Below are 20,718 nucleotides of genomic sequence, written 5' to 3' on the forward strand. Positions count from 1 at the left end.
GAACTCAGAGGTTCCATATGCGACAGCTTGCCTGGTGGTGAGTATTAGAAGAGCTGCTAAAACCGAAGCTGTTGATGCTGCTAGCTTTAAGTGCCTGACACCAAGATGAACCGCCAATCTTGTCCGGCGGGCTTCATCTACGAGGAGAAGAATGTTGCACATACATATCCGGGAGAAAAACGAAGACCAGTGAACGTACTGGCTGCCCCAAGCTAGACATATAGAGAAGACGACGACGCTGGCCGCTCCAGCGCTCAAGAAACTCCATGACCTAATAAACGACACCTTCAGTCGTATACGTCTCCGTCGCCATCGTGACCAACAACATGATCGTTAAGGTAATTAACTGCTTGGCATGTAAGAGTAATGTCATGACAAATATTCATAATCTCATTTCGTGAAGAAAGAAACCTAGCACTTTACGCAACTATTTCCAGTTAAAAAGAGCAATATCAGTTGTATAAACAGGGCAGCGTCTTTTATAAGCTCACCTGAAGTACTCGCTGCAGCTGGCCATGACGACTGTGTGCACGGGGAACTCTCCTTCGTCCGAGGTCTTGAGGAGACCATCGCAGAGCTTGCCAGCGCCGCGCATGTCCCACAGAGCTTCCAGGGTCTGCTGGCCCAGCGTCTCGTCGGGCCCATCCCCACAGCTACCCGGCATGTTGGCGGACCACGCCGCCTCCGGCCACAATCCCGGCCTGGCGTCGTGACAGCCCGACACCAGCTGTGCGTCGATCTGCCACGAGAAGACGTCGCGCGGCCGCATCTTTTTCTTCTTCTCACTCTTAGCTCATGGCTATGATGACGATGTTGGTGATGATGGTGGCATCATCTTTTATTTTACGAGGTCACCTGCGTGGTGCCTCAGAATGGCTCCACAAGTGAAGCGACTCTTTTAACCTAGTAAACGGTAGTCAACTATGTGAATCTCTGCCCGACAAATGCTTCTAATGGGAAATACAATAAGCAGCCGAATGGTGATATTATGGAGTCCGAAGTTAACGCAGTTTTGAAACAAATCGAAACCGCAGCAGCAGCTGGCGAAGATAGAATCGCTAGTGTTAATGATGAAGCGAGGGAACCATGCGAGTAATTATTGACGAAGGAAAAAAACTCCTGATTTATCGAAACATAGTCTTTCATGTGGTCGCCTCTGTGTATAATCGTTTATCCCTCCTTATCGTTGATACCAATGATCACTCTCGCACCTTGGCATCTGGCCCATAGGGATCGACAAAAAAGAGGATGACCTATTCAAATTGAGTATGCGAGTGAGTGAGTGAATCAACTTTATTCTGGTCACACTAGATGTGACTAAACGCAACGTCATCTGGCAAGGCCGAAACGGGGATGAACAGGTTAAACCTGAACGCCCTCGTGTGAGCCCTCTGGACGGCAACGATTTTAGAAGTAAATGCTGGGCCTTGTTCCGTGAGAATACGCCTCTGTAGGTCCTGCTTTCTACCGAGGAAATGAAAAAAAAACGATCTCATTGAGTAAATGTGTGAGAACTTTGTTGAAAGTGTTCGACGATGACCAGCAGGGCGGGGTCACATACACACAAAAAATAGTCTCAGGTTCCAATATGCATTCTCTTAAGTAGAGCACAACCTTGAATAGTGGCACATACCCACGCAGGGAAGTTGGAAAAAAACGGGTAGTTTTCAGAAGAAAGTCTTAATTATTTCTTTAAGACGACTCGAAGGCGAAAGTCATCTTGTTTTTCCTCGCAGCTGATATATTGAAGCTGCCTTGCCACCCATCCAAAACTTATGCAAGATTGGAGGCTTCCCAACTGGTTTTAAATTTACTCCGTCATCAGTCCACTTCGCACCAGGGTAGGATGCACTTTGATGACATCACCGGGTGACATTACGACTCATCACGTTATACTTTCGAAATTATGTACTTCTTTTGTCCCATCAAACAACCCAACGTATTGTTGAGGGCTATACTATTGAAGAAATCAGTGTGATGAACTGCTATCTTTCTCTATTGTTGTTGGAGTAAGAAGAAGCGCTTAAAACTGCTGTTAGCAACTTAGATTTCCGAAAGAAACTCAACTGCTCTACGTTTATTTCATGAAAAAATGAATAAGAAAAAAATATAGATGCATTTTTCGGTTATTTTAATTCATCGCCCCGGAATGAGATATCTTTATATTTTCTATTATCGAAGATGAGCATGCAACAAGCAAATATTAAATTCACTAGCACTACATCTGTGTGTAGAAGGTGAGACACAAGTCCACCACTTCAAAAGAAAAATACAAGGTACGTGACGTGGTACATAGGCGCAGTCGCCAAGCGTGTACATCCTTTTGAATGGTAGATTGCGTTTCTCGCAAAAATAATATTAACGTTTGGCGAGCTTCATGCATTCATTCGTTGATGGACTATGTGTATATTAGAAGTAGGCGTCAGTAAACGCACTTTATTCGCCTACAATCGGCTCGAACCGCTCTCAAGGAGGCGCCGCTGCGTACATTTGTATGTGCCCAGTCGGCCGCTTATCCACTCTAGTTCGGTTAGGGTGCTGCCACCTGTAGCCCAATTTCAGTGTGGAAGCAGCTGCACTGTAAATGCGCGTTCTCATGGGGCCTTGAAGGGAGCGAAAGTAGTAACACTTGCCGAAAATGTACTCGCTTCGCAGCAAGCGGTCGGAAAACTATGCCGTTGGGTTGACGCGAAAAAAAAAATGGTTGGATACCAAATTTACGGCCGCACAATCGCTTGCTTTACCAGTTCCCAGCTTGGTTGCAGTGTCTCAAACCATACGACATGAAGAAGTCACAGCTTAGCCGCAAAGGCGGAGCAATGAACTCACTAGCTACACTTTCAAAGGTCATGCGCAGAATGGAAAGCAGATCGAAACGTGCCCGGCGTTTTTCGCGCACAAATTACGCACGAAACGCACTCACACGTACGAATGCATGCGAATAGGTGTCTCATTTGTTACTTCGCTGAATGTGAAATGCGCGCGCTTTTCCCGAACGAAGACTGCAATGATTGCAGTGACCTTTGTGCGCGTGGTAACTACAGCAGAATCGTTCCACGTTAAGCCTGAGGCCAGCCAAGGCGTACAATCCTCTCCCCCTCACCAACGCGAGATAAGGGCGCGCGAAGGGCCAAGCAAAATACGCGTTGGAGATTACAGTGGGTGCCGCTGCGTGATGTGGCGACGTGCGCTCATTGCACCATCTTTCTGATAATGCCGGACACAGCGGCGGTCAGTGGTAGTTATAAATAGCTTGCGTTCGAATGGTGCAGAACGTTCTCCGGGGTGGCTGAGTTGTTAACGCTTTCTTTTCTCGACGCAGAGGTCCCACGTTCGACTCCGCGCAGCGAAGGGCTTTTTCTGCATTTTTTCTTTCTTGCGTTGTCATATATATATATATATATATATATATATATATATATATATATATATATATATATATATATATATATATATACGGCGCACGACGCCGACGCCGGCGGCAAAATCCCGCCGAAAATGTCCGTATAATTGCTATCGCAATAAAAAGCTAGCCACAAATTCAACCTGGTGACGAAGGCGAAGACTCCCATCGGCACAATCGCAAATACCCAAACAGCATGACAAAGCTCACCGCCTCAACAAGAATGCGTTTATGGAGAGCCTGCCATAGCTTAATAGCAGTGGAAGTAGAAGGAGGTGCAGCAGCTTCGAGTCAATATGCCCTACGCGTCTCGTTTTTTTTTTTACGATAGCGATTATATGAACACTCTCGGCAGGATTTAGCCACCGACTACTGCGTTGACGTGGGCGTCGCCGTCACTGACCGTATATGTGTATGTATCTATATATATATATATGAAAGCGCAAGAAACAAAGATGTCCTTAAAGCGACTTTGGTGCGCGGAATCGAACTTGGGACCTCTTAAACGTGAGCGCGAGGCGTTAATCACTGAGTCATGGAAGAGCACGTCCCTCAACGTTCAAACGGCAAGCTATTTACACCTACCACTTACCGATGGTGACGGGCATCTTGGGGGGGGGACTATCGTGTTTTGAACATTACCAGCAAGATGGCGCAATGAGCGCGCGTCGCTACATTGTCACCATATGCCGGCGCGCTCTCTCATGTTCCAGCGTACTCGCGCGCCCTTATCTCGCGGTGGGGAGAATCGTACGTCTAGGCTGCCCTTTGGCTTTCACTGGAACAATTTTGTTGTAGTCACCGGGCGCACAAATGTCACTGTAATCGTTGTACAGTCTACGTTTGCGAAAAGATCAGGCTTTCCAGACACATCGAAGAAACAACTGAGGGGCTTATTCGCGTTCGTCTGTCCCTATGAGTACGTTTCGTGCGTTATTTGTGCGTGAGAAACGTGGCGCACGTTTCGATCTGCTTGCCATTTTGCGGGTGACCTACCAGTTTGTTGCTATCATGTTCATTGGTTCATCTTTGCGGCAAATATGTGGCTTTTTGCAAAGCCGGCTTACTCCGCCGCTGCCCGTGTGGTGGCTCGGGTCGTTCCTTCTTGCCGAACGTTATTTTTCCTGGAACAACATTTGAAAAGATACCAACTGTTTCTTTTTAGTTCGTCACGTGAATAACCAAAATTCGGTACGAAATATAATGAACAGAAAATCTGCCAAACAGAATCAATCATCATTTTCGTTGTGTCTTCATGCAATTTAGTTAGACGATAATATAGTGTGTCCGCGTGACTCGGGCACAGCAAACCATATGCAGCGCGAAGCAATGACATCACTGCATTATTCACTAAAACCATTCTGCAATATCTCTCATTATTGAACACGAAAATGGTATTCATAAGACGTTCTATACATATATAGCCCAGCTTTTAGCGATAAACGCACAGCCATTATCTTTCAGTGCACTCTTTGCCAAAAAGACGTCGTTTGTGTCATTGTTTTTATACCAACCGCCCGATTCCTACGATTATTTCAGTTTCATAAAATAATTTCCACTTTGTTGTTCAAGCGTATCAGGTAGTCCATTAGGCGGTGTTCTAAACGAAAGACGTACTAGTGTTCAAGGTGTGAATGGAAAATTTTGGAAAAGCAGTTTCTTGAACGAATGGTCATTTTGAAATTATTGTGGTAACGCAAGGCGTACACTAGCGTTTACAAAAACTGGTTGGCTATATAACATACCTCAAGTCACGTAGCTTGGAGTACTGCATGGGACTGGGCTTGCCTGAAAGCCCGAGCTTGCCTGTAAGCCCGGGCTTGGCCCGGCCCACAGGCTGGCTAAAATTGTTCGATCGGGTCTAGGCCAGGTTCGGGCTCATCACCTTCGTGCTCCGATACAAGTCAGGTCCTTTTAGGCCCGGGTGTCAGACATATCAGTATTATGACGTTTGTATTCTGTGGCTTTGTTGTTTGAACTTACTATTAAACCTATTTTGTCTACTAAAAAGCTGATGGCTTCCGAAATGAAGCTTCCTGAAGCAATAGAGTAGGCCTGATCCACGTGAAATGACCCTTCATATCGGCGGTAGAGGAAGAGGCAGAGCCTTGAATCTGCGGCACACACCCACACCGGGTGATTGGTCAAAAACCGGGTAGTTCTGACGAAATTCTGTAAATTTCTTTGCTCTCGTCGTCAAAACAAATGAGAATGATCAAGCAAGAAAACCAATCATGAGAAATTGATAGAGATAACGCATATAGAAAGTGAAGCCAATAATTACAGAAACAGCAATGAATAACTGAATACCTAAAGTAATTCGGAGATAAGTACTTTACCAGCAAAGATATGTTCTACAGTCTGAATCTCTTTGAAGATTTATCAAACTCCTTCAAACCATTGACAACTTTCCTGTCACTGAATCTTAGGGAAAAAGCCCTCAAAGAAAATACAATTGGAGTGTTCACTCTAATATAATCAGACGGAAGGCGGCATCCCATGTAATTTTGTGCAATAAGGCGTATCTTACACAATATATTAGAAAATGGTCTGTTGCCTCAGGGTTTCCACAAAACCGACAATTAGGGGAAGTAGCCGGGCTAGCTTAATGTAAATAAATATTAAGATAAGGAGATTGAAACGACCGCCTAGTGATGGCGACTTGAATTGCATGCGTGTGAGATATTTTAGTATTCCGACGATGATTATTGTGTGGAAATTTCGAAGTGTTCATTATGCACGGCAAAGAAAATTCTTTTAACACAATTTTCCTCCTAAAGTTTGCCCCTATCATGAATTTTTATGCTGTTAGTATGTGAATAACAGGGAAATTTAACGATGACTTAGCAAACGCACCCGTTATTTCAATGAGAGAGAGATCCTATGCCCTGGTACCCAAGCCTATTTAACCAAAAGTATATACGGTTGAACTATTACTTTGAAAGTACTCAGCACTTGGAAGTTATTTGCAGTGAGATGAGAACACACCGATAGCGAATCAGTTAAAATTACGGCTGTTAAATTTAGTTGATGCTGTTTAGTTGAATTTAGTTGAAGTTAAAATTAGTTGATGCGGTTAATGGGCTGAATTGTTGCAAGAAACTCTGCTACAAAAATGGATACAGAGTGCGGAAGGCATAGAGAAAATTACCAATCTAGATTAGGGGCGAAGATACTAATTCCACATTTTTTCTTTATTCTGCGAAACATCCGTCACAACGACTGTCTTTATTGCTCAATGAACCAAAGAATCCCTCAGAGCCCTCTTGATAGTTAGCTTGTTCTTTGCCTAACACCTGTTTTTCCCACCATAGTCTCTACATTTTTTTTTGTCACAAACATAATTTTCCTTTACTGTTGCTGCCACGAGCTGCAAGCTTTTAAGCCCAACCGTGAGCCATAGGCAGCCATACTTCACTCTCATGCTCGCGCCGAAGCCTTCGGCCATCGGTGACTAGGCAACCATCTGTCTGCGGACACCCATGCCTGTTCGACGGTGGTGCCAAAAAAGCCGCCTGCAGGTTCACTTCGGCGACGTAACAGATAGTTTTTTTTTAATTTCGAAAGTCTGGCCCGGAGCATAATAATTTTGGATTCGAAAACACACATACAAGTTTCTTCATTTCTAAAGTCTAGCAGACAACGGTGACGTGGTCCACGCAGTCAGCGGTCAACGTCGGGTGGTAGGCCAGGCCCGAGACCTGTTGCACGGAGGATACGGTGACGACTTAGTTGTAGGTCAGTGCAGGTCCACAGTAAGTGTGAGGCAGTTACATGTTGGATCGGGGCGTCACAAAGTGGGCATGACGTGCCATACTGGTCTTGGTACTTTTGCGCCCAAACGGTGGTCGCAGATTGGGTATAAGCGCAACCACAACAGGAAGCCTCCGCAACGTAACCTCCTCTCGGCGAGTCTGATTCACACGTCCTAGAGTGTCCTCAGGAAAATGCGGTAGCGGGTGTAGTGTAACTTGAGGGCGCGTCGTTTATGAAGCTCTTATTCCGGTATTGCTTTGAGACATACCGCTTTCAAAGATCGAAGGCTGTTACACGAAGACGACGAGATAGACAACTGCAGGAAACACAAGGACGGTCGTTCATTCACTAAATGGTGTGCCTGGCTTTGACAGATCTGTGGCAATGTGGCGGCTCGGGGAAGAAAATAACCTTCCTGTTTTGAGCGTGAAAACTTAGTGTACAATGGGGACAGTTGTCCGCCAAAGAGTCGAGACGACATCCAGCTTGGCGTATTTCTACCAGAAGCAATTAGAGCGCCCCCCTTTTGTTGGTATTGGATTGCGCGTTCGATAAAGTTTTCAAGAGTCTTATTTTTACGCAACATCCCCAATTCGTACGCAATTTATGTGGTCTCACACTGTAAATTGCTGCAATAATTTTTCACTTGATGGGGGCTCAAGTTTTTCGTCGTTATTTTAAATGCGGAAATAAGACTTCGTGGTAGCACTCCTTAGGTGAGACAGCCAGCTGCGACTGCAGTTGTAATTTCTATTACTGTGGAAGTATTTCGCACATTATTTACGGGCTGAAATAACCGAAGGTATACGCAGTACCAGCGAAATACGCGACACTGAAAGAAGTTCTCAAAACACTTTTGAGAGTATCTTGGTTGCGGCAGGTATCTTCAGAGCAATCAAACATCGGAAGGTGCTACATTTATAATAAAGGGATAAATAACTGTACTGTGTGAAGCCGTGCTAAGAATTTCGGGCCTGGGTCGTCGTGTACGGGCCATGTATAATTAACACGGCGCCGGGCTGGGACGGGCAGGAGCATGGGGCTTGCGCGCGCACGCACGCACGCACACACACACACACACACGCACACGCACACACACACACACACACACACACACACACACACACACACACACACACACACACACACACACACATATATATATATATATATATATATATATATATACTCCTTTTCTTGAAGGCGCTAGAGCAAGCAGTAAATACTTATTTGCTCAGTCGTGCAACGCCATTTATATTGTGGTATAAGGCAGGGCACAAGGCAAACACGTAAAAACAAAGAAATAAAAAGAAATTGGAGCACAGTACACGACTGTGACTGAAGATCAGCACTCCGTAATTGGTTCAAACTGTACTCAGCACTCCGTAACTACGCTTCAATCAATCAATCAATCAATCAATCAATCAATCAATCAATCAAAGCATTGAATTTCTCTTCTTTTTTGAAAAGAGAAAAAGAGATGGCATTGAAAACAGCAATTACAGCTTTACAGAGGTCCCTGCCCCCTTTCTTTTTGGCATGACACAGCATGTGAGTGAATACATAGTGTATACACAGTACACAACACATGGTCAAGAATACTGTTTTGGCATATACAATGAAAAATACACAGCAATAAAGAAGAAAATAATTACACAATCTTCTTTACCAGAACTGAAAATGGTGCTGTGGAGATAACAAGAACAAATTAAAGAACGAAAACAAGCTTTTTTTCAACGGAACAAGCACTACAGAGAAATATGTTTCGACTGCATAATAGACAATTCACTATAACACATTTATTACATATAAGATGTCTAAGCACTTCAATTTGCCATAGATAAGAAAGAACCCATTCACTTTCTTGGGTATGAAAAACAGGTAATAACAATGTAAAGCTTGGCTTCATACATTAATGCTGCAGTGAAGGGTGTATATACTACCACTGTACGTTTCAGTGAAGGTGCTTCATTGAATGGCAATGAACTCAAAGGAATTACGGCAGAGCTCCGTCGCGTGCACTTGTACACACACTGCCCACTGCCTATTCACACTAACACGGCCATAATGCTACCATCTATAGTCATATCTCGCGGCGATTAGAATGTATTGAATTTCTCAAACATACTGGCCACCTGGGAAGAGGGTGTTTGAGGCAGAAGTATACTAAACTTACCCAAACTACCGAGGTCCACGTTAAGCATAGTGCACGAGTAGCAAAGTAGTGTTTGTGCACCTTACAACTGCTCACATAGCTCCATACACCACCGATCACAAGTATAGCAATCTACGCAGTGACAGTCACAAATGTTGCGTGTCGGACGGCCAGCAATCATAATTTTCGTAGAATTTTAACAAACACGAGTACGTAATACAACTTTTGGATCACAGCAATTATAACGTTAAATCTACAAGAACGCAATATTACGATTTACGGAAAACGCCTGTTGCGTATTACTGTAAACGCAACGCGGCTAATTTGACTATACAGCCCTTCATGTCCTTGGACTATGGGGCTAAATAATGTAGCAGGCCTAAAGCCACCGGGATAAATAATTGACCTGAAAGTCCGTGCGCCAATAATTTTGCGCTCAGTCGAGCCCACACTTGCGTCCCAGCCTTTGCCCACTGTTGCTAGGAGTTGTCGTTGATATCACGCGTGTTGAGACGAGACCGCTGCCTGAGGATCTCGAGCATCTTTTGGCGCTTTTCTTCCATCAGGTTGTCGGGGTGCTGGTGGATATAGTCTCGTATGTTGGGCAGACCGGAGATGACGCAGGCGGCGAGCGCCGACCGGGCCCCGGTCATATCCGTTGCCTCGTACCACTGGTCGGTGACATGGTCGTAGCACTCGGCCAAGTTGATTGTGCTTCGACCGTTGAAGCCGCCTATAGCAAAGACCAGGTTGTCGATGACCTGTTATACGAACAAAGTTCAGATGCGTTAAGTGCACTCGTGAATGTTTCTGGGAGCGGCTTCACAAATCTGCAGCGCACACAATAGAGAAAATAAAAAAAAATATTAGTGACCATTATCAAGTTTTCGTACTGCCACGACCTATTTTTGTCACCTGTACATCTTGATCTTAGCCATGCACATGCACTCATTTCCATGCATAAAGCTTTCGGTTGATAACAAGCGCCAGCATTCCATGCTTTTTCCTTTTGTTTCTGTGCTTTCATATGTTATTTTTAGGTTAATGTTCGACGGGTATCATGCTACTATATTATTTCAAGAATACAGGTGGCTCCGTATTCGGCACGTGGACTGGACGCGCTAAGCAATGTTTTTAAATGCAGGATTACGTTTCAGAGCATGGATGGCAATTGAAGCGCTACGTTCAGAGAGACCACCAGAGGTCGCGAGTGCTGCGGCCACGCACCAGCGATAGCCGTCGAGAAGTATGGACTGCGGCAACAAACGCTTAAAAAAAATAGTGGCTACGACATCGTTATAGCTTATTTCACTTACTGCGGCATGGTGACGAGAGGGAAGTAAGGGGGTAAACTGCACGAAAGTGCTAATTTGGGCCGGTTGGAACATGATCAACTAAGCGGATAACAGCACGAAAACGCAAGGCAGTGAAAGAGAACGGCGAAGCACTGTCTTACAAGCAAGGTTTTATTCCATACCTGGGTGTATATATATATATATATATATATATATATATATATATATATATATATATATATATATATATATATATATATATATATATATATATATATATATATATATATATATGTATGTGTACATATATGTATGTATATATATGTAGCACACTCAACATGAAAGGAGGGGGAGGATAACAGTGACGTAGAACTTTTTTAATGAAATATTTTTATGCTTCCAAAACAATCGTGACGAAGCATTCATTCATTGACAAAGACAGAACTTCCCTAGTGAGGAGCGCGAAAGAAGGTACGCACACGCACATGTCACCTTTCTTGTCAATGCAAAACCCCTCGTAAATCTCACGTGCTCGTTGACCACTATCGTAAAAAAATCTTGCATTGATCAAACATATATCATGACAGCCGCATACGAAGCTACGCGCAGCTACGTGGCTCCCAACAGAGCTCCACATTAGATTGCAGTGTTCTCTGAGGCGGTCATTTACACGGTGGTCAGTGGCCCAATGAAGCATCATCACAGTTTTTTAGACGCACAAAATTTCCTTACAAAAGTTCGACGTCACTGCTATCCTGTCCCTCATTTATTGTAGAGTGCTATATATACCCCCATGTATAGCAAAAAACCGTCGTAAGTAAGCGCTTCGTGTGTCTCTTTTCACTGTGTTGTGTTTACGCGCTCCTTTTCCATATCGAGTATTATTGCTTATTATGAGCTTGTTGATTTCATTTTTTCCTGGGGTTCACAATACACTGCATGCAGGAATATGTAAAAAAAAAACATGGTTGATCCCTCCGTTATAGGAATAGAAAAAGCACCGAAGTAAAACGCCTCCTTCAGGTCGCGGGTTCGATTCCCGGCTGCGGCGGCTGCATTTCCGATGGAGGCGGAAATGTTGTAGGCCCGTGTACTCAGATTTGGGTGCACGTTAAAGAACCCCAGGTGGTCAAAATTTCCGGAGCCCTCCACTACGGCGTCTCTCATAATCAAATGGTGGTTTTGGGACGTTAAACCCCACAAATCAATCAAAACGCCTCCTTACAGAAGTGACCAGAAGAGCATGACGCCAAATTTGAGCTAAGATCACCTACTCGCGGCATGTCGGAGTTATTCAACGACACTGCCCAGTTAGAGCAAAACGCAGCGCGTGTTGTTCCTTTCCTGTTGGCCGCCCACAATTTTTCGCGTGGCGAGCGTAAGCGGGAAACGCGGAGTTACATCCAAGCGAAGCCGGCGCTTTGCTCTGTGCGTCGGAGGACTATACTTTTCTTATGGGTGTATGCTATGAGCCATGCTGACGCTTTGGGTAAGGTTGCCCCCTACCGCTGTGTTGAGGCATTGGTGAAATTGCATTGCTCCTACCGGAAACGCACCGAATAGGGCTGAGGTGTAGAAACAATGTATTGAAGGAAGCTATCGGGGATTTCACGGTCATGATGCATTATTACCCTTTACCGAGAGTACTGTGCGTTGTCAGTGGTAGATATGAAAGGTTTTTTTTAATGCCTACAAATCATGTGGAAAATGTGAAGTGAATAGCGTGCCAGGCAGCCGTTGTTGCTGAGCGAGGGATCGCTGGTTCACTCCCGTCGATGGAGCTTTTCTTTTGCGTTGTCGTCTAATCATGTATTTTTGTAGACGTTTTAGTTTTATGACTACTCATTGATGTTATTCATAATCTGTTACGATGTCTTGTAAATTTGGCACTCCGCAAGTTAATAAAACCACTATAGCTCCACAAACTGGTCATATGTCATGGTAAAAATGACATGCATGAAATATTTTTGTCCATGACCAGTCTTTTTTTCCCCTCTTATACTGTTATCATGGCCTATCAATTATGGGATACATAATGTTACATAATACATACATAATCCGGTGCGTGCTCTACAAACGGCGCGTGCTCTACTCCGGCACGTGGTCTGGTATGGGTGGAGACCACTATCGGCGCTGCACTTCTCTGTATAATAAAAGCCCTTACTCCTCCTTTATGGCACTGCGGTATAGCGCTCTCTCTACTCCGGTGCGTGATCTGGTATGGGTGGAGACCACTAGTGGTGCTGCGCTGCTCTGTATATTACTAGCGCTTACTCCTAGATGGCGCTACGGTATAGTGCTCACTATACTTCGTCTCGTTATCTGGTATAAGTGGAGACCACTAATGATATGGCGCTGCTCTGTTTTTGTTCAACACCAATGATAAAGCAATAATGAAATAACATGTCATGAGGAACCATTGAACAGAGAACGTCGCTAATGTCAATGTTTCGATAAGTGGACTTCTATTTGCAAATAAGCAGTGAAGCTGTCTGACGAGAAATCCAGATGTCAAGACGCTGGCTGCAGTGACATCCCCTGTTCTACGACTGCTCGTTACTTCAGGTACACATGTTCTCCCAAAGCTCTGTCTTTTATGAAATAACGTGTTTCAAATGCGACTAACGCTTCGACAGGTTGTCTGCTGATACGTAATCAGCCATGGACACTTTCATTCATCAGAAGTAAGCGTCAGAGGCAACTTCGATCAGGAATGATCATCGGCACCACGGACTTATAGCCTTATGAGAGAGATTTGGCAGAAGTGACGAAGAAAATGTCGCGCACAATGGAACATCGAGTGAAAGACGGTAATTCGAAAGGGCATCGCCACATCTACATTTCAACAGTTCACGCCGGGTATGCTGCACTTTTTTATTTTGAACGAGAACTAGCAGACAGCGAAGACAGTGAAGCATAGAAAATTTTTTCTAGTAATTAAAAATTAAACGTGAAGAAATGAAAGTTGACTTTCTGCTAGCAGGGACCGAACCTGCATGCTTCGGAAAACGCGTCAGATGTTTAACCCATTGAGTTAAAGTCCATTTAATCTCCCCATCAACTTTATTGGGCATTACCGTGTATTAAGAGCTGGGAGTCTTAATGAGCTCCGCTCGTCGCCAGGACGGCAACCATGAAACACTCATTATGTATATCGGCGTCAAGTAGCACGTGATATCATTACGAGCTCGCAAGCGACCAATGATCCCTCCCCATGTAATTTGAATGCATAAATTTTGCAAAAAGGGAACGCTTGCTGAATGTGAATGAAAACAGGAGAATATTAGGAGTTCATTTTTTTTTCTTCTTAGGAACATTATTGATCAAATTGATCAGGGTTTTGTTGTTTTTATATTTCATTGTGATTGTGGTGGAGAGTATAGATTAGGACTGGAAGAATAACACGTGTTTCGTCGTGGCAAGTGCCTTAGTTTGCGTTCTGTCTTCTCCCCATCTTTAAGCACTGTTTTCTACAATAAATCTTGAAGAAACAAACCCAAGTGCATGACCTGTTGATGACTAACACACGTTGCAGCCCCGAAAGCTTCAGCCAACGATATTCAATGCAAAGAATTTTTTAGCGAACTTCGCCAAAATTGGGCGTATCTATCTATCTATCTATCTATCTATCTATCTATCTATCTATCTATCTATCTATCTATCTATCTATCTATCTATCTATCTATCTATCTATCTATCTATCTATCTATCTATCTATCTATCTATCTATCTATCTATCTATCTATCTATCTATCTATCTATCTATCTATCTATCTATCTATCTATCTATCTATCTATCTATCTATCTATCTATCTATCTATCTATCTATCTATCTATCTATCTATCTATCTATCTATCTATCTATCTATCTATCTATCTATCTATCTATCTATCTATCTATCTATCTATCTATCTATCTATCTATCTAAGACTTTTAGCTCTCCCTGCAATTCCGATAATGGTATCAATACCAAAATTGGTATGGCATAACATGAATGTATGAGTAACGTAAGTGAGTAGTCAAAACATAAAAATTATGATATGTATCTCATGAATGTTATGATTTATAGTTTATGGCCTTGCTGCTCTTGCGGTGGTTTCGTTCACATGACATGTTGCAAAACTGGTATGGTATGACATGACTGCATGGCGAACACAAACGACAGACCCTAACATGAAAATCATGACAAGCGTGTAATCTAACAACATGGCTACGTGCCACACTAATGATGCGCTCGCGGCCGTTTCGATATCTTCCCATAAATCAAGTTTGGTGTTAGGCAACGTGATTAAATGACGAAGGTATCTGACTGGTGTAGACATGATAGTCATGAGATGCGTGTAATGTAACAACGTGACTACATGGTACGCTCATGATGCGCTAGCGGACGTTTTGCTAGCTTCACCTGTTTTGAATCCGGTATTATGTACGCGAGCGGACCACATAATCTAAAAGACACGTCAAAACATGATAATCATGACATGCGTGTCATGTAACAACATGACTGTATGCCACACTCATGATGCGCTGGTGTCCGCTTCGCTAGTTTCATTTATGCGAAATCTGATATTACGTCGCGTGAATGTATGACGAAGGTATGTGACTGGTGCAAACATGATGATCATGAGATGCATGTCATGTAAGAACATCACTATGTGACACACTCAAGGCGCCAATACACTTCGACGTGACCTCGCGTGCGTGCTCGCCGGCGTTCGTTTTGTAGCGTAAAGCAGGCGAGGCCACGCCAGGCGCCAATCTGCCTGCCATGAACTCGCAGGCGCGTGCCGCGCTGCATTGCTTTGACGGATGTGCGTTTGATCACGTCTGGTGTCCCACCATCACAAATAGAGGCAGGCGCGGTGCTGTCTGGGTAATGTAGTCGGCACGAAATGCAGCATGTCGCATCTCGCGCCGGTTATCGCCGGGCCGTGCCGACGGACGCTACTTCCACCGGTCGGGCCTGGCGTGAGACGATGGAGTGCTTGCGTTTTTTTAGCGTAGCGTCGGTGCACCCAGCGTGCGCGCGTGTCAACGTTACGTTGGAGTATACTGGGCTTTTCATGATTCGCTCGCCGCCGGTTGGCTAGCTTTCCATGTACCAAGTTTGGTATCAGGTGATGTGAATAGATAACGAAAGTAAATAAACACGTCCAACCACGATAATCATGACATGGAAGTCACGTACCGCATAATTCACCTCCGCCTCGTAAGGTTGTGCTGATTTTGAAGTGACATATCAACCTTCCGCGTTCGTGCTTTGCATATCATCGATTCCGTCTGTACGTGTGTTCTGCCAATTTTTTGTAATAATTTTGATACAAATATTGATACGTGTATGGAACTGTCGCTTCGGAACAGCTGAAATGGCACCCGAAAGAAGGAAGACGACAACGTGGTTGTTGTGGGTTGGTCTCTCGAGCTTCCCCCGTTGGCCTGCATGACTGTGCGCTCTTTAATCCGTTATCAAGACCTGCTGTCGGTAAATAAATCTTCCCCGTAACAATATTAATGAATTAAAAAGAAAGAAACGACGGCTTACCGCCAACAGACAGAGCACCTGCTATTTTCGAATATCTAGTCGGGTGCGCTATCAATTGAGCAGCGGTCATGCCTTGTCTGTTGGGTTTCGTTAATACTGTGTCTGACACAAAAAAGAGGCCTAAGCTCCCCTTATTTCGTTTAGCGTTTTGTTTATGTTTCATTAGCAGTTGAACAGCCCTCAAGTTACGGCGATCCGTGCCTGATGCTTGGCACTACAGACAGGTTTGTTATACTGGTTCAAATTACAACGGAACGTAGCGAAGGAAATGATCATAAATACTGCTGATGACGTACGTAACAAGAGTTTTGTCTAAATTCCCCACGCGGCACGCTACCGGGTTCTCGATATATCGTTAGGACCAAAGCCTTTTACGAACCATCATCAAAAAATGTGCACCCCTATTTCACAAGGAAAAAGCGGTGACGCCGGGTAATCAGCGATACGTGCTGCTCTGCGCTCTCACCGCCATGGCGAAGTTGCTCCTCGATGAGTTCATGGTGGGAAGGGTCGTCCATCTGTTGGTCTCCGGGTTGTACTTCTCAGCCGAGCACAGCCTCGAGGATCCGTTGAAGCCACCGACAGCATAGACGCAATCGAGGAATCCGATGCAGCCCACGCCGCTTCGACGGAACCGCATGGACGAAATGACCGTCCACTGGCCGGGCAACGGGTCGTACCTCTCGGCCGAACTAAGGCATTCGTTGCCGCTGAAGCCGCCTGTCACGTACACGTAGCCTCCGTGCGCAGTGGCACACGCGTCACTGCGTTGTACGTGCATGGGCGCGATCATGGTCCACTGCGAACCGAAAGGCCGCTCTGAAAAGGCCACTGACAGAAAATATTCAGTTTCGATTTCATTTTTCCTTTCACCAAATAAAAGGCCAAGCCTCAAGATGCTACAAATAATGTGCTGATAACCATGGGTTCATCCTGCAAAAGTAAGTACAGCATGTGTTTAATAGCGAGTTTAAGAGTATTTAGATGTGGCAACCCGTCATTAGCTCTCGTCACGGGCTACGAGAGCAATGGAAACGTTTCCGTAGCTGGTCCGCTCCGTGCACAGCGCTAGGATAATGGCACCCTGACACAGTTAGTGTTGCAGAAGCGGCCACTTTGCATGTTTTCGGGGTACTGGTGACGCACAAGAGGACATTTTTAAAATTTTCGGACCTGAAGGAAACACGACACACAGTGGAGTTTGTTCAAGACGCAAGAATTGACATTGGGGACTCACGTCGCACTAGTGCCGATGTAAGTATGAGCGCCTTGCTAAAATCGACTCCAAAGTCAGTATCATCATCAGCCTGACTACGCCCGCTGTAGGACAAAGGCCTCTCCCTTGTTCTGCCTGACAACTCGCTCCTGTGCTTGCTGCTGCCACTTTATACCCACAAATTTGCTACTCTAATCTGCCCTCCCCCCCCCCCCCCCCCAACTTTTTGTCTCCGCCTCACTTATTTGCCTTCTCTATGAATCTAGTCTGTTACCCTTAATGACCAGTGGTTATTTCACCTTCGCGCTACGTGCCCTGGCCATAACCATTTCTGAATAAACTCAATATAAAATATGTCACACCATTCGCTGGCATTCACTCATGGTAAGAGCCGCCCCTCTAACTACGAGATTTGCATGACAGCTTGGTTGATGTCCCTGCCTTTCCTTTCTATTTATATGTCTCTCTCTCTTGAATGACAGAGTAAGCTGTGCCAATTAGAAAAATAGAGATGCAACACAATAAAGTTTGTACAGAAATGACCTACGATGACTGCCGATGCTTGCGAACAGATGGCCGCTTTAAGGAAGGGTCTTTTTACGATAAACGTCCCAGCCATTATGGAAACCGTCTCAAATGCACTCACAAATAAATGGTGCGGATTTTTTGTCTTGAAAACGGTGCGGTACTAGAATATTTCTAAAAAAAAAACCGCTCACGTGGGAGTCATTCGCATGGAGAAGAATGTTGTCCGAGTATGGTTTCGTCAGGATATAACTGATTAGATTATTGATAGCAAATATTGCTATGGGACAATATATTTACACGATATACACAAAAAATAAATTCAGTGACTAACAATATTACCCCAAACTTGCAGGCTTTGTCAACATTATCCTATTTTCAGTCCTCTTCGTCGTCCTCTTCAGCCTCTTTCATCATTTTCCGGCAGCTGATGGCACATATGCGGTCAGGAATGTCAGGTGACGGTGGGGTCAGAAAGGGCGATTTTATAGGGGACGTCAGTCACTTCGCCTAATATACGGTATGGGCCTGAATAGCGTTGGAGTAACTTCGCCAAACGTCCAACGCAGCGCGAGGAGAACTTAAGAAAGACCAGATTACAGGGTCCGTAGGGAACGTCACCATAGCGGGCGTCCTATACGTGCCTGCAATAGTCCTGGCAGTCGCATAATCATCGTCAAACAACTCGGCGCACCTCTTGGAGCTTCATTATTGCGTTCCGGGCGTCCTCTGACGTGTAACTTTGTCCGATCGGCAGGAGCGTGTCAAAAGGTAGCGCAAGGCAACGGCCGAACAAAAACAAAAAAAGTGGAGGAAGCCCAGTGGTGTCGTGTTAAGATGACTCTTCGGCGAAAGTTACAATATGACTTTGGTATTGGTGAAAGGCGTCGGCCTAAGGTTTTTGATATTATGACAATTACTGCATTTTTTCCATAGCATGTGCCTTCAGAAAAATTTTCAAATTGTAGGTGGGCTTATAACAGTGTGTTATGCAAGAATTTTCAAGTAAAGGACGTTTAATTTACACCAGTACATTTTACGTTAAAATATTTTCACATCAATGATGCTTCTAAATTTTACAGGTATATGGCAAGAATGGCATCATTTTGGTTCGTATTGAGACGCAATTTATAAAAGAACAGATTGACCATTACATAAAAAAAAACAGATTCAACATCATCTATAATGCTTGGTAAGTAAATTCCAACATTAGAGCTACACAGAAAAATATCAAGACATAAATTTTTATTTTTGCTTTCATAACAGATTCATTGTGAATGCACGTGCGTACCTTCAACCATTTACGTCACGCACGTCGAGAAATTGATATGCACATAATCTAATTTCTAATCAAACGCGTACTAATCTTTTAGGAGCGAAGCTCCTTAAGGCGTGGGCTGTGCGTCCCCTGTAAGTAGCCACCTCTCGTTCAGTTCTAAGTATTACGCTAGCCACCGCCCGATCTAAAGGGTACAGCCGTATCCATCTGTCCGTCCGTCCGTCCGTCCGTCCGTCCGTCCATACATCCATCCGTCCATCCATCCATCCGTCCATCCGTCCGTCCGTCCATCCATCCGTCCGTCCGTCCATCCGTCCGCTCGTCCGCCCGTCCGTCCGTCCGTCCGTCCGTCCATCCATCCGTCCATCCATCCATCCGCCCATCCGTCCATCCATCCGTCCATCCGTCCGTCTGTCTGTCCGTCCGTCCGTCCATCCGTCCATCCGTCCGTCCGTCCAAAAGATGCAAGATGTTATAAACTAGACGACGGTACGTGTAGTTGATTATGAAAGATGTGAGGTGTTATAAAATAGGAATGATGCCACATATGGCGCGTGTCATCTTTCGATATAGTGCGGCGACGTACGCTAGGGGGAGCGTTGCAATAAAATCGAGTGGGCAAAATGTACGGAGCATTCATGGTTTACCAGGTTTACCTCCGGAGCTTCGCCCACTCATCATCATTCACTTCGTGGATATGGCGGCATTTTTTTTAAGTACTCTTTTTTTCCACAAACCTTTTCTGATTGGAATTTGCTGCCTAAAATATTGTTTCTTTAGAATCTGCTAGTTCATTTGAAAATGCGCTAGTTTCCCATCTAGGAATGCACTAAAACTCTGAGTGTTCATGTGACTTTTTATTCTTTCTCGTAGCTTTTTATTTTTGTATTTCGTAATTTGAAATGTTTTTTAATTAGTGGTACTTCATAAGTTGCAAATACAGTATTAACACTCCGGACTTCTTTCGGGGAGAAATTTTGTTGTTTTTTCTTGTTTCTTTTGCCTACAGTTGCGAGCTCTCATGTTTCGCACTCTATATGGGAGAAATTGAAGCGAAAGGGTGAGGGTGTGTGCGTTTTAAATCTATATATGCGTCCCTCTCCTGTAAACTTATTATTTTGACGTTGTTGGGTTAGGCTCAATATTTTTTGCATTATTTCTAGAAATGCGAGAGATTCTTCGGTGAGCTTGTGTTCCCTTCGGCTACACCTGTGCTTGTTACCTTACATTTGTATATTTTCCCACCTGCATGGTTCTTTGTGACTGCAATATACTCTAAATAAAAATAAATTTGCTCCATGTGGTGCCTATAATAAATATCTGCTTTATACCTTATCGAAAAAAATAACTAGTGCTTTTTACGTGGCAAGTTTTTTCATTACAATTTTTGTTGTGAGAAAAAAAGTATTTTTTTTATATTCCCTGTTGATAGCTGTCTTCTTATTTGATCATACGACCACTTGCTCATTGAATTCGTCCGGTGCCGTCAATGTGGATCTTCAACATATATTTTCGTCTTTCAGAGAAAAATCGAGATAATGAAGC

General features: G+C 44.2%; 1 protein-coding gene across 1 annotated transcript in view; it reads right to left on the reverse strand.

Moving 5' to 3' along the window:
- The window catches only part of LOC119177936 (uncharacterized), a 101,024-nt gene that overhangs the window by 41,864 nt on the left and 38,442 nt on the right, over positions 1 to 20,718 (reverse strand). The window contains exons 7-9 of the mRNA XM_037429117.2: positions 16,620 to 16,952; positions 9,795 to 10,075; positions 492 to 785 (exon numbers count right to left, since the gene is read on the reverse strand). Of these exons, the coding sequence (XP_037285014.2) occupies positions 492 to 785; positions 9,795 to 10,075; positions 16,620 to 16,952 (908 nt within the window). The remainder of the gene's footprint in view (positions 1 to 491; positions 786 to 9,794; positions 10,076 to 16,619; positions 16,953 to 20,718) is intronic.

Source organism: Rhipicephalus microplus, chromosome 1 (assembly GCF_043290135.1).
Source record: "Rhipicephalus microplus isolate Deutch F79 chromosome 1, USDA_Rmic, whole genome shotgun sequence".
In the NCBI taxonomy this organism is placed as follows: domain Eukaryota; kingdom Metazoa; phylum Arthropoda; class Arachnida; order Ixodida; family Ixodidae; genus Rhipicephalus; species Rhipicephalus microplus.